Below are 15,511 nucleotides of genomic sequence, written 5' to 3' on the forward strand. Positions count from 1 at the left end.
GTAAGTTTGTGAACTTTCTTTAATAGGGAAATGGATTAAAAAATAATGTAGACTTTAGATATTATAAACTAGGTAATTACCGATCCATTGAGAACCCTAATTGCTATGTTTCTTTTGAATCCTTCAAAGTTTAACGCAAAGAAAAAACAATTTTCACAGAAAAGCTACTGTTTAATCACATTTTCCTTAGTAAGAGGAAGACCGTTGGTACAAAAGTGATTTAAATGTATTTTCTTACATCTGTCACGTAAGCCTCAGTGATTGGAGGTCCTCTAATTGGGCTGAAACGTTCTCCAATGCTTCTCACCACAGTGCTGAACACTCTCAGCAATGCTGCTAACTTTGGTAATGAGACTGAAGGAGGTGGAATGTCCTCGTCAACGGACTCTCCAGAGGCCACATGACTAAGATCCTGTAAATGTAAATAATCAGTCAATTCATTCACCAATTAGGAGCTGTAAAGAAAATAATCATCTTTGGTCCCGTTTGATCATTCAATGGGCACAGCACACTAGCTGGGAATTTGCAGCAACGGAGTTATTGGCAATATCTCTCCAGTGATCAGCCTACACCAATCTAAAGCCAAATTTCCTGGGAAATTCATCACACGCCCCAGCGGTGATGCGATAATCAAACCAACTTTGAAATGTCTTAATTACTTTTCCAGTTTCATTTGGCATCACCACTTAACACCCAAGAATGACAGACATATCACCAAGGTAATTAACATTTGAAACCGGTCTGATCAACTGACTGAAGTTGCATAAATACCCCAAATGGTTAGCACACTTGGTATGCTTTGAAACCGACAACTATAAAGAAAAATCATGAGCATATTCTGGCAGATACGGTTACTGATCAGTAGCGATAATGAATCCCACCCCTTGTGGGATTCATTATTGTCTCAACAAGGGCGTTCTTCCCCGATGTCCTGGACAATATTTATCCCCACAAAAAACAGGTTATCTGGTCATTGCTGTTTGTAGTTTAGTTGCTGCATTTCTTTCATTACACAAGTGACAACACTTCGAAACACAAGTGTTTCATTGGCTGTAAAGCACTTGTGACCACCCGACGTCTCAAAAAGTGTTATATATAAAGGAGCCCGTCTTTCTTTTATTGAACTGCACTCTCTCGTGCGTTTCCAAAATGACTTCCATGCCACTACAGCACAATGGTCCAGCAAACTGACAGACACTGAATATTCTGGACAACTGTCTTGCCCTCAAGAAAAGGCCCGTCAAACATTTGAAATTAGGAACCAGTAGGCATGAGTAATTTTGAATTCATATTTTGAAAAAAAAAAAACAGTAGCTTCCATGGATTTGAATAATCAGCAGCTTCAAATTAGATAATTATCCATTTTACATTGGGTATAAAATGTGAATCCGTTTACTGCAATTAACATTTTTGGATGTTTTTTTTCTCTGTAAACAAATAAGTGGAAAACAACTAGCAAATGGGAAGCAGTGTGTCATTCAATGTATGTAGTCTTTTATTTGGGAGTATTTCACGCTTGTCAAAACAGTACCACACCTCAGCATAAGCCTCCATATCTTCTAAAAACTGTCCCAGAAGGGTTGTGGAAAATCCAAGATCTGCAACCCAGAACTGCTCCAAACACTGCAACCAACCTTTGGGATGAGCGACAGAATAAACACCATTACGTTTTAATAAAAGCAAAATACTGCAGATGCTGAAATGTGAAAAACAGAAAAAGCTGGAAAATCTCAGGTCTGGCAGCAACTGCAGAGAGAGCGAAAAATATAAGAGTTAATGTTTCAAGTCCGTACAACTCTTCTTCAGCTCCGAGCAGTCACACGGATTCGAAACGTTAACTCCATTTCCTCTCTCCACAGATTCTACTCCACCATTACGCTTTAGTTTGTTTTGCACAAGGACATCAAAGTTAAAAAATTCAAAACATGTGGGGGAAAAGAAAAATGAAAATGAGTAAAGCTAATAAGACACAAGGTAGCAATTAACATGGGCAAAAACATCAGCAAGTGGCAAGTACAGCATTCTGCAATTAGAAAAAAAATACACAATGTTAAAATTCTTGGCATGAATCCTGCTCAGGTAATAGATTTCTCAAACTACTTCAATTAATTCAGTTAAAGTTCAACAGCAATAATTTTTATTCATATAGTCATAACATCGCAAAAGGGCTTCAGAGAGAGTAATAAGATTGGACATTGAAGGGCAGATGGCCCAAAAGCTTGGTCAGAAGTAGGTTACAAGGGATGTGCCTTAATGGAGGAAAATTAGGGAGCATTGGCAGCTGAAGGCATATCAACAGTGGGAGCAATTCAAATCAGGGCATTCAGGTCCAAAATTAGAGCAGATATCGGAGGAATATAGGGCTGGCAGACAGCTAAACAGAGCTATTATGCGCATATATTAGACATTTATGAAATGAAATGAAAATAAAATGAAAATCGCTTATTGTCACAAGTAGGCTTCAAATGAAGTTACTGTGAAAAGCCCCTAGTCGCCACATTCCGGCGCCTGTTCGGGGAGGCTGGTACGGGAATTGAACTGTGCTGGCCTGCCTTGGGCTGCTTTAAAAGCCAGCGATTTAGCCCAGTGTGCTAAACCAGCCCCTATATCTATGGATATACTGCAGCAAATAAAGTGATCTTACCTGATACTTGTTGTGTAAGGGATTGTTTCTGGGTGTGGTCTATGTGCCATCCAACAAGTATATCTACAGTGTCCTTTAGAATTAAAAGCAGATATTAATTTGCAGCTAAAATTCTGAAAAGATTATATAATGTCATTTATCTCAATATCCTTACCCTAAAGTTGGTACTAAATATATGGGGATAACAACGAGCCACCAATAAAATGCACTTCACACACTGGCATAGTAGTTCTGGGGTGTCCACATTTTCCAAAACAGATTGCAGGCTGACCATTACCAGCTAGAAAAAATTAAAGTTAAATTAATTCCAACAAAATGAATGTTGCAATGTTATACTGCTGTCTGACAATGGTTTACCACCATCTTCCACGCTTTCTGAAAGTTTGAAGTATTTCAAACAGGAAGTTTTCTATGACGGTTCTATGACACTCAATCTTTGGAAGGTTACACTGTTGCAGAAAATGCTATATAGTTCTGATCAAATTGTAATCTTCCTTAGTTACTGTCAAAATTTTCAGGTTACCAAACATCGTGACTACCAACTGAGATTATCAAAAATGTAACATGTAAAAAGAACATTCCTGCTTTCAATTGGGAAAGGTTGCAAACTTAAGGGCTAACCTGCATTACAGATGAAAACACCTTCTTTTCTCCTGCAGTTTCCAGTGCTTTGTAGGTGGCACACAAGTACAGAAGTTTTACCTCATCTTTGGTGGAAGAACTAAACTTGCTAAAAATCCACTTAAAGATTTTCTCAGCCTCGTAACTCAAAGATACACACAGCAAGCCAAGGCAGCAAGCTCCTTCTTGTCGTAGTTCATGAAGTAGTTTACTACTGTTGGTACCAAGTTTAAAAATGTTAGTACCTTGCATTGTTTATACATCTATGCCACATATGATTTTTTTTTAATGCATTTGTATTAAGTTCTGAATTTGCTGTGAATTTTAGCTATCTCCAAAAGTTTGTCATTTTATTATTTAAACAATTGAAGCAAGTTACAAGTCAGAATACAAATTCTCAAATTTGTCATTAGAAGTGGGATTAGCAATATTTTTATAACAGTAGAAGCTAGTCATACAACAGCCAGTACTTCTAAAGTCACAGAAAATGAAGTTACAACCATCAGAATTTAATTTGTATCTTTAACTTCATAAATTATTAAGACAATGGATTTCAAACAGCAAGGATTACTTAATGCCTAAGCAATGTCCTTGACAGATCCCAGAATAAGAAACTAACAAAATAAATCAGGCCTACTCAAAGATTAGGATCTTTTCTACAAGATCAGTGGTACAGCAATCTGGTTTATTACAATAACACACTACAGGCTTATAACTCACATGATACTCCACAAATTAAAAGGGCTGGAATAATATGTTGGAGCATCAACATACCATATCACAAAGTAACACACTATTCTGACTTCAGGTGGAATTTTATGATCAAATGCACAATTAGTGAAAAATATAATAATCAAAGAACATTTTAATGTCCCAGATCATAGAATTTACCATCGTGTCTGCACCGGCCCTTGGAAACTTAAGCCCATCCCATCCCCATAACCCAACCTAACCTTTTTTGGATACTAAGGACAATTTATCATGGCCAATCCACCTAACCTGCACATCTTTGGACTGTGGGAGGAAACCAGAGGAAACGCACGCAGACACAAGGAGAACGTGCAGACTCCGCACAGACAGTGACCCAAGCCGGGAATCGAACCAGGGATCCTGGAGCTGTGAAGCAACTGTGCTAATCACTGTGCCACCGTGCTGCCCTGATATGCCCAGATGTAGCAAAGAGGCAGAAAAATTAAAATTATCAAATGATTTAAAGATTTCTTGAGCAAGTGCAAACAAGTGACCTTTACGTTATTTAAATGTGGAAGGTTAAAATTCATACTACTTTGATTCATTGTCTTTCCCCTTCCACAAAAGGAAGGGAGGAAGGTCCCGAAATACTGCTGGCTAAACCCAAACAATACACAAAAGAACACGATAGAATTTTTAGTGAGAAGGATATCCAGATAAAATGTTGCGTCTTCTTTTTAGAAGTGCAAAATTCCGTAAATGAATTACAAATTTTGCCCAAGCTGCCATTGTGTCACACGTACCTCTCATTAAGCACATCCTGGATTGCAGTCAGGGCATTATCTAGTTGCTTAATTAGAACCTGCAGAAAGATAAAATTGCAATTATACAACAAATAAATGAGAAACTTTCCTCTAAAGTCAAATCTCCCCGATTTTCACATCTACAATGTAAACAGCTTAGCTGCATTGCACGCCCAGCAGCAAATGGAGAGAGAAGTTAGCATTTAGCATGTCGGCCCAGCGTTGAAGAAATGTTAACCTGTCCCTTCAGATGCTAACAGATGTGCATGTCCATTTGCTCCCTTTTTAAAAAAGCTCACCACTTTGTTTTCTGGCTGCTGAATAAACTCTTTCAATTGCTTTATGGTAGCCAGCCGACGCTCCCTGTCATCTTCACGGGAAATCCTCCGCAGAAGATTGGACAGTCGAGACTCATCAGAATAAGACAAAGATCGCTCTATAAACAGAATAAATTAAATGATTTGACAAAATGAACCAAACCTGCTGCATATCATAGGAATGTGGGTAGGCCATTCAACCCCTAGAGTTTGCTTTGCCATTCCATTAGATCATGGCTGATTTGTACCTCAACACCATCTACCCACTTTGGTTCTGTAACCCCCAATACCTTTACCTGACAAAAGTTCAACCTCAGCTTTCAAACTTTCAACTTAGCCCCCTTTTTGGGGAAAGGGCATTTCAGATCTCCACTATCCTTGTGCGAAGAAAGGCTTTTTGACATCAACTTTTGGCAGACAAGCTTGAATTTCAAAGTTACTCCCTCTTAATCTTGAGTCCTAGAGAGGAAATAGTTTCCATCTCACTTATCAGTTCCTTTGATCATCTTGAGCACTTTAATTGGAACATTCCTTAGAATGTTTTTGAAGACCAATTAATCGTTTCTGAGATGCCGGGGCCAGAATTGAATGCAATGCTCCAGATGGGATCCACCACATCTTTATATAGCTGTAAATAACTCACTGCTTTGTCTTCCAGCATTCAAGGCAAAGGCCTACACTCCATCAATATTTTAATTTTCTTTTTTGCACCGAGCTTTTCCACTAAGCTTTCAGTGGCTAGCGTATTTGAGGTGCCTAAATGACTCTGCTCATGCACAGTTCCTACCCTCCTGCCATTTACTGATTTTGTTTTAGGGTTTTGGTGGATAATCTCACACTTTTCTACAAGGACTCCATCTTTCTCAGTTTTGCCCTCACACTATTTATCAATGAACCCCTGCAACTTCATACACCCAGTTGCACTATTTAATGTGCCATCAAACTTAACGTCATCAACAAACTCAGATTTCTCTATTCCTTCATTCAAGTAATTTATAAACATAGTGAATAGCTGAGGCCCCAGTACAGATCCCGGGAGATACCACTAGACACAACCTGCCACGTTTAACTGTAAATTCATTCTCTATTTTCTACCGCTAAACCAATAACTATCTAAGTCAATAGGTTGCCCCCAATTCCATGTGCTCTCATCTTTGTTGACAATCTATGTAGAACCTTAGGGCAGCATGGTAGCATTGTGGATAGCACAATTGCTTCACAGCTCCTGGGTCCCAGGTTCGATTCCGGCTTGGGTCACTGTCTGTGCGGAGTCTGCACATCCTCCCAGTGTGTGCGTGGGTTTCCTCCAGGTGCTCCGGTTTCCTCCCACAGTCCAAAGATGTGCAGGTTAGGTGGATTGACCATGATAAATTGCCCTTAGTGTCCAAAATTGCCCTTAGTGTTGGGTGGGGTTACTGGGTTATGGGGGTAGGGTGGAGGTGTTGACCTTGGATAGGGTGCTCTTTCCAAGAGCCGGTGCAGACGCGATGGGCCGAATGGCCTCCTTCTGCACTGTAAATTCTATGATAATCTATGATTGTGAAGTACTTTAGAAGTGCAGGTAAATACCATCTATAAACACACCTTTACCATGATACTTGCCTCAAAAATGTTGAACTTGGGTTTATTAGACGTGAATTCTGTTACAAATTCATGCTGACTCTCCCTGGTGAGTTTATATTAGACCAAATGCTCAGATATCTGTCCCTAATAACAGATTCTAATATCTTCCCCATAAAATTGATAATTTTCTAGTTTCTCTCCTATCACACTGGAAAACAGTAATGGAGTTACATTGGCAGTTTCTCAATCCCAGGGAAATTTGGAAGATCATGACTATTACCAACAATGTCCTCACCAATTTCTTTTAAAACCCTGGGGAGGAACAATCAGGTCTTGGATATTTCTCTGTCCATTACTTTCTTTCCAAAAACCTATACTGAATCTAGCTAATTCCCCCCGTAGGTTTGTTAGCTTTCCTGGTATCTTTGGTACAAAGAATCATTAAATATGCTTAATTTAAGATTGCAATATTTAACGGAATAGAAATAGAAATTAAAAATAATTTACTTTCTTCCAAATAAATGGAGTAATGTTTGAAATTGGTAAATATAAAACAGCCTGGGTGGAATCAGTTTCCACAGCCCTACAATAGTGGCCTCTTCGCAAAACTCTCATTTGAACAGGATTCTGATTTCATCCAGTTCTACTACAAGCAAAGTGATTGATGAGCGACAGGCCCTGACAGCAACAATAAAGTGACAGAATGGATTCATTCAGAGGTTAGAGGCTGAAAGCAAAATCTGTTTTAATTTTCATAACGATTGGGAAGGGTAGAATAGCTCAACTCAAAGCTGGCAAAACTTGTTGCATACATTCAAGATCAGTTTCTGGAAAATTGCGCTCTCAAAACTACAAGACAGCAGGTCAAATTACATTTTGTACTGAGCTAGGTTTAGTTAATAATCTTAGCAGCAAGGGAACATTTATCCAACATTGATGAAAATAGAATCAAATTAATTGTCAGGTTATTAAAAGGGTAAATGCAACAATTACAAACACTCTAGATCTTGGTATGGTTAACTTTCATGGGATGAGACACTCTGGTGGCAACCAATCAGTCAATACTATAAAACCAGATCAGTATAAAGACAGCTGGAAGCACTTAGCATGTCTGAGGAGAGAGAAACAGAGTTAACGTTTCAGGTCGATGGTCTTTCATCAGAACTGGGAAAAGTAAGAAAAGTAACAGATTTTGAGAAAGGGGTGGATTGGCAAAGGACAGATCAGTATATAGAGATATATTTCAGAAGTACAGCCATGGTGCAGGAGACAAGTATGAATAAAAGCATACAACATTGTAAAGAGCATGCAGACCCTTGGGACAGAGCGAGATATAAAGAACAAAGGAAGACAAATAACAGGAAGAGCTACAAAAATAAACAATGTAATAGAATCAACAATATAATCTTTATTAGTGTCACAAGTAGGCTTACATTAACACTGCAATGAAGTTACTGTGAAAATCCCCCAGTTGCCACACTCCGGCGCCTGTTTGGGTACAGAGTACTGTGAAAATCCCCCAGTTGCCACACTCCGGCGCCTGTTTGGGTACAGAGGGAGATTTCAGAATATCCAAATCATCTAACTGGTTTAGCACACTGGGCTAAATCGCTGGCTTTGAAAACAGACCAAGGCAGGCCAGCAGAACGGTTCAATTCATTTTACAAGCATGTCTTTCAGGACTTGTGGGAGGAAACAGGAGCACCCGGAGGAAACCCACGCAGACACTGGGAGAACGTACAGACTCCGCACAGTTACCCAAGTGGGAATAGAACCCAGGACCCTGGCGCTGTGAAGCAACAGTGCTAACCACTGTGCTACTGCCGGCCATTATAGAGCTGTGGTTGCAAGGAGATCAAAGTGGAACTAAATTGGATAGGGTGGTGATGTCTAGCACGAGGGGACATAACTTTAAATTGAGGGGAGATAGATGTAGGACAGATGTCAGAGGTAGGTTCTTTACTCAGAGAGTAGTAAGGGCATGGAATGCCCTGTCTGCAACAGTAATGGACTCGCCAACACTAAGGGCATTCAAATGGTCATTGGATAGACATATGGACGATGAGGGAAGAGTGTAGATGGGCTTTAGAGTGGTTTCACAGGTCGGCGCAACATCGAGGGCCGAAGGGCCTGTACTGCGCTGTAACGTTCTATGTTCTAAGAAATAATACTCGCCTGGAGAGACGTGCAATGCAGATTTACCAGAACGTTAATGAGGGGAAATTAAATTAATTGGACATTTTTCTAGCCAGTCAAGAATTAATTTGATTGAGGCTTCTGGAATTTTAAACGGAATTGATTCTTCACCAGCGGGAGAGTCAGTCAACATGGGGAAAAGCGCTTAAAACAGAACCAGGCTAGACAGGCACAGGAGAGAATTAAGGAAAAATCTCCACAATCTTATTCCTCCTCGCAACCATAGCTTCTCATCTTTGGCATCATGCTGGCACATCTATGCTGTATGTTTTCCCTAACCCCTTCTTTAGTTGGGTTCGCACAAGTGCACAAAATTCAATGTCTGGTCTAACCATTAACATCGGCTGAAAAGCTTTCTCGGCATTGAGATTTCAGTTTTCAAACCAAATATGGAGTTTGTAATGTGGCTCTCATTCTCATTACAGGACTAACTATCCAAGATAAAGAGTTCTACAGCATATCTCCCCCCCCCCCCCCCCGCCTCCTAAATAAAACTTGTTTTTATCCCTTACTCAATGAAAATGCATTGAAACTCATCGTTGTGTAGAGCAATATCCCAGAATAAGTCGACTGCAAATGTAACAAAAAAAGTTTACAATGCCCATGTCCTAAAAAAAAAATCATTTCAAAACATTATCAATACAATAAAGCAAACAGCTTTGACGGGTCAGGTAATTTCTATGCCTCTACTTGTTACAACACCCTGGGCTAGTGTGTGGTCAATTCCAGCCCCACTTGACCAAGTCGTTTAATTTGAAAAATACCTAGCCTCTTTGGCTGCCAGTAACTATAGTCACGAGGTTTGTAAATTAAACACAATTAACTTTTATTAACAGTAACTATAATTAAATAGGCAAATACAACTGGTTAACGACTATCCAATCTCTAACGCCCCCCTCTTTAAATTGCCCCACTTGAGGGTGAAGAGCAGGAAAAGATACATATTAAAAGGATAAAAGTCTGTTTCAGATGGATGTCTTCCAGGTAGATTCTTCCTTCAGTATAGGCCTAGCATGATACCCTTGATTTCAGTCTGTAATGAGTTTTCACTGTAGACTCATCAGGGCCTAGAGACTTCTGCCTTTAGACAGTAGGCAGCAAAGCAGAGAGAGCAAGCTCCTTCCACCAGGAGGGTGCAATGACTTCTCTTTAAATTCACAGCAACAGCAAGCAGACAACATTTGGAAACGCGCGAGAGAGAATGCGCGAGATTGAGAGGAAGCACGCGAGAGAAATAACAGCTTCCCCTTTCGGAGTCCAGAAGCTTTTTGCTGGGTCTGCTGACACCTCCACCTGACAGGAGCTGATCGTTGCCTGCTTGCCAGGCAGGATGCTGTCCCTGGCCAATCTATTGGCCACCAACCAACTGACTGAATCAAATCCCTCCAATCTCCAGGGTGCCATAAAGTCTGGGTTCTGCTGTTCAAAATCTAAAACCTCACAGCACTGAGTTCCTCACTTACACTGGTCCACTTAAAAGGTATGTCTCCATTAAAGATCCATGGACCAAAAATGATAACGACAAGTAAAATAAATAGAAAATAAGGGAATCAGCAGGAAGGGCCCTTACACTGCTCGTCAGGAGACATGTTATCAGTAAAAGCAACTGATTATCCAGAAACTAGGTTCTTAAAATTCCTACCCTGTGATTTCCTCATCTCCTTTGTGGCTAAAGCACGACTCCCATGCTGAATGCTGCTTACATCCGTGGTCACATTGTTAACCCTCAGCTCTTGCCCCAACGACTTCCGACCATAAGCATTTTCACCAAGTCCTCCATTGACATCGTATCTGCCTGTAAAGAAAATCAAATTTTCTCAGATGACAAAAACTCAATTTCAGTAAGCTTTTCTTAGTAATTTTTATGAAAAGGAATTAAGCTAAATTTTAAGATACACAATACAGAACTTCTAAAATCACAGCTTTTTAAAAACCAATAGCTATAATAAATTGAGATCCAATATATTCAAGAACAGGGAAAGTACAAGGTTCAGCTCAGAACAAAGATAACCAAATCAATACACTTATTGGTTGCACTGGTTACTACAGACAAAATATCTTACTTTCTAAAGAACTTAACATGTTCTTTATCTGGAGTAATTCACAATAAATGCGCAAATTTCAGCTCATAAGAAAAATCCTCGATAATTAGGGCTGGATTGAGGCCAGTGGCAAATGGTGCTTGCCGCAAACCTCAGCATTTTGCCCATAAAGAGCTACACCTAGCTGTGGCACACATTTCCCCTTTTGAGGGCAGTTTAAATCTGGCACCATGTCAAAGGGACCTCCAGGCATCAGTAATATCAGTAGATGAGATTTAAGTATTCTGAGACAGGAAACCAGAAGTTAAAAGGACAGACTATCCTTTACTTTTAATTTAAATTTTCAAATAGTTCAATAAATGATTGGATTGACATCTAAATTCACATTATAATTTCTAAAATAATTTGAATTTAAGAGAATTTTGACATTCCTCAAATCTAAAATGAACTTTTAGGGTCCAGGAGGGTGTTTATCAATAGTTAGGAACTTAGTACACCATTAAAAACTCTGTTAGTTCATTCAACAATGTGCAACCTTTTCAAGGATTTTTTCTACAAGACTATCAGCATAACATTTATGTCAAGTCACTGATTGTTTTTGGATTGCACTCGAGGACCTTGAGACAGCACACCTGCTGGAGGAACATAGAATCACAACTGCAACTTCTGGATTTCCACATTATTCTGCAAAGGTCAGCTTCAATGGAGTAACCATGGCGAAAGCTGGTAGTTTTGCTGGGGTTATCACCACAAGCTCCAGGTCTTTATCTGTTCCGTTCAATCCATTAACTGCTAGTCAATACACCATTTCTGGTCTGTGACTTGACATCTCGGAATGAAAGCTGTGCCATTAAGGACACATCGACTGATGAAACTGACGTTTGTCATCTCAGTCTATCTATGGTGGCAAAAATGTCGACCTCCAGAGTGGTCTTCCATTAAACGAGATTTATTTTCACAGATAGGAGTTAATGAGTATCGGACAGATGGAGGTCACGTCTTACACTTATCAAGTCCAAAAATGTATCTCCAAAATCAGATTTTATTAAAATCAAAACTCAATAATTCTTGGGTTGATGGAGGGTGAAAGAGGAAGATGCGTTAGGAAAGAAGGGCGTTCCTATTCAAAAATAATCCAACATGGGGAAATGGATGCCCTTCCCCATGTTGGATTATTTTTGAATAGGAATAGCCTTGGTTCAAATCCACCCTAATCTGATGACCACAAGTCATTTTTCACTGTTGGCTGTGAGGTCATAAATGAAATGGCCCGACATGCTGATATGCTCCTCATAGGCAATGTCACTCACTCAAACCAAAGAATGGCTGGGTGTGGAAAATCAGATACAAGTGTCAAATGATGGGGCAACAGCAGGTGCTCTTCAAGTGCGAGGCTTCAAGAACATTTCTGTGGCAGAGCGGAGGGAGCATCTGGCTATGCCATATTGATCTCAGGAGTCCTTGATGCTAGCACCAGATGATTGAAAAAGGTCTTCTATCCCCATTGACAATCTTCACAATAGTGAACTCACAATAAAGAAAATAAAATGGAAATAGCTCAAGAGTGCATGAAAGTACTGGTGCGCAGTACTTTCTATTCCAGACCAGTTGGGGGGAAACAAAGAAGAGAACAAAGTTGAGAAAGTGAAAGAATTGCAGAAGTATGCTTTTCCAAATTTCACTGGGATCAGAATTCCATTCAGACCAATGGGATGAACATTATCCACTGCTTGTTAAATTGAGTTTGGGTAGTTGCAATCAAATTTCTAAAATATATGCCCCTGTCATCCAGTATTTTAAGGGTATCCAACCTCCAGATTGCTCCCTAGCTTCAAACAGAGAAGACACTTAAAATAAAACACAAAATTAAGCTGCGCAATAGATGATCTTAAAAATGTTGATGCACTGTGGTTTTCACTAAAATGAACCAAAGTTTGAATGAAAAGTTAACAATGATGCGGGAACCATAATGGAATTTTTGTTGATGTGCATCAGAACTAGTGCTCTACCTGTATTCTTGCATCTCCTCTTAACTAGAATGAGGATTTAAAATAACTGGATGTGAAGATTTGTACAAACAAGATGGATGTGAGTGTTAAAAAATATGAAATTTGCCACACCCAGCAATTGTTACAAGAGTTATGACGATAGACCATAGCCCCATTAAGGGGGAAGGGAAAAAAATAAATCACAATTCTCACCAGGTATGCCCACTTTTAATTCCCAACTAATGTGGGACAGTTAAAACAAGGCCGTCACGAACCCTCTCTATTTCTGCTCTCTTCTCATCATTTCCCAGACAACATTCTTTGAGCATTACCCCTTGTACGGCAATAACGGTCACCTTTAAAAATACAGATTGGGCCATGAGCCGTAATTTTACTTGGAGGCACAATGAGGGAAGCAGTGTAGGAGATATATAAAAACAAAGCATTTGAAAATAGACTTGGACTGTGCAGTCCATCATTCAGGATATGCTTCAGTTGTTCTTGGGTAACAGGCTACAAATCGGATGGAGGGGAAAACTGTAGGGGATGGGCACAATGGAAATGTGGAGCTTGTTCAAGGAACAGCTACTGCGTGTCCTTGATAAGTATGTACCTGTCAGGCAGGGAGGAAGTGGTCGAGCAAGGGAACCGTGGTTTACTAAAACAGTCGAAATACTTGTCAAGAGGAAGAAGGAGGCTTATGTAAAGATGAGACATGAAGGTTCAGTTAGGGCGCTCGAGAGTTACAAGTTAGCTAGGAAGGACCTAAAGAGAGAGCTCAGAAGAGCCAGGAGGGGACATGAGAAGTCTTTGGCAGGTAGGATCAAGGATAACCCTAAAGCTTTCTATCGATATGTCAGGAATAAACGAATGACTAGGGTAAGAGTAGGGCCAGTCAAGGAGAGTAGTGGGAAGTTGTGCTTGGAATCCGAGGAGATTGGAGAGGTGCTAAATGAATATTTTTCGTCAGTATTCACACAGGAAAAAGACAATGTTGTCGAGGAGAATACTGAGATTCAGGCTACTAGACTAGAAGGGCTTGAGGTTCATAAGGAGGAGGTGTTAGCAATTCTGGAAAGTGTGAAAATAGATAAGTCCCCTGGGCCGGATGGGATTTATCCTAGGATTCTCTGGGAAGCTAGGGAGGAGATTGCTGAGCCTTTAGCTTTGATCTTTAAGTCATCTTTGCGTACAGGAATAGTGCCAGAAGACTGGAGGATGGCAAATGTTGTCCCCTTGTTCAAGAAGGGGAGTAGAGACAACCCCGGTAACTATAGACCAGTGAGCCTTACTTCTGTTGTGGGAAAAATCTTGGAAAGGCTTATAAGAGATAGGATGCATAATCATCTGGAAAGGAATAATTTGATTAGAGATAGTCAACACGGTTTTGTGAAGGGTAGGTCGTGCCTCACAAACCTTATTGAGTTCTTTGAGGTGACCAAACAGGTGGATGAGGGTAAAGCAGTTGATGTGGTGTATATGAATTTCAGTAAAGCATTTGATAAGGTTCCCCACGGTTGGCTGCTGCAGAAAATATGGAAGCATGGGATTCAGGGTGATTTAGCAGTTTGGATCAGAAATTGGCTAGCTCGAAGAAGACAAAGGGTGGTGGTTGATGGGAAATGTTCAGACTGGAGTCCAGTTACTAGTGGTGTACCACAAGGATCTGTTTTGGGGCCACTGCTGTTTGTCATTTTTATAAATGACCTGGAGGAGGGCGTAGAAGGATGGGTGAGTAAATTTGCAGATGACACTAAAGTCGGTGGAGTTTCCACAAGTCACAGAGGGACATAGATAAGCTGCAGCGCTGGGCTGAGAGGTGGCAAATGAAGTTTAATGCAGAAAAGTGAGAGGTGATTCATTTTGGAAGGAATAACAGGAAGACAGTACTGGGCTAATGGTAAGATTCTTGGCAGTGTGGATGAGCAGAGAGATCTCGATGTCCATGTACATAGATCCCTGAAAGTTGCCACCCAGGTTGAGAGGGTTGTTAAGAAGGCGTACGGTGTGTTAGCTTTTATCGGTAGAGGGATTGAGTTTCGGAGCCATGAGGTCATGTGGCAGCTGTACAAAACTCTGGTGCGGCCGCATTTGGAGTATTGCGTGCAATTCTGGTCGCCGCATTATAGGAAGGATGTGGAAGCATTGGAAAGGGTGCAGAGGAGATTTACCAGAATGTTGCCTGGTATGGAAGGAAGATCTTATGAGGAAAGGCTGAGAGACTTGAGGCTGTTTTCGTTAGAGAGAAGAAGGTTAAGAGGTGACTTAATTGAGGCATACAAGATGATCAGAGGATTGGAACGGGTGGACAGTGAGAGCCTTTTACCTCGGAAAGTGATGTCTAGCACGAGGGGACATAGCTTTAAATTGAGGGGAGATAGATATAGGACAGATGTCGGAGGTAGGTTCTTTACTCAGAGAGTAGTAAGGGCGTGTAATGCCCTGCCTGCAACAGTAGTGGACTTGCCAACACTAAGGGCATTCAAATGGTCATTGGATAGACATATGGACGATAAAGGAATAGTGTAGACGGGCTTTAGAGTGGTTTCACAGGTTGGCGCAGCATCGAGGGCCTGTACTGCGCTGTAATGTTCTATGTTCTAAATACACCACACAAGATAAAATCTACTTTCCAAATGTGCGTTAA

At 40.4% G+C, this 15,511-nt stretch overlaps 1 protein-coding gene across 3 annotated transcripts in view; it reads right to left on the reverse strand.

Annotated features, from left to right (window-relative positions):
* smg1 (SMG1 nonsense mediated mRNA decay associated PI3K related kinase) overlaps nt 1-15,511 on the reverse strand; it is a 186,950-nt gene that overhangs the window by 134,524 nt on the left and 36,915 nt on the right. For all 3 annotated transcript variants that reach the window (XM_072481861.1, XM_072481863.1, XM_072481862.1), the window contains 8 exons: nt 10,477-10,629; nt 5,058-5,194; nt 4,759-4,817; nt 3,266-3,479; nt 2,799-2,924; nt 2,645-2,717; nt 1,537-1,634; nt 239-412 (listed from right to left, as the gene is read on the reverse strand). In XM_072481861.1, the coding sequence (XP_072337962.1) occupies nt 239-412; nt 1,537-1,634; nt 2,645-2,717; nt 2,799-2,924; nt 3,266-3,479; nt 4,759-4,817; nt 5,058-5,194; nt 10,477-10,629 (1,034 nt within the window). The remainder of the gene's footprint in view (nt 1-238; nt 413-1,536; nt 1,635-2,644; nt 2,718-2,798; nt 2,925-3,265; nt 3,480-4,758; nt 4,818-5,057; nt 5,195-10,476; nt 10,630-15,511) is intronic.

This window comes from Scyliorhinus torazame, chromosome 17, assembly GCF_047496885.1.
Source record: "Scyliorhinus torazame isolate Kashiwa2021f chromosome 17, sScyTor2.1, whole genome shotgun sequence".
Lineage (NCBI taxonomy): Eukaryota > Metazoa > Chordata > Chondrichthyes > Carcharhiniformes > Scyliorhinidae > Scyliorhinus > Scyliorhinus torazame.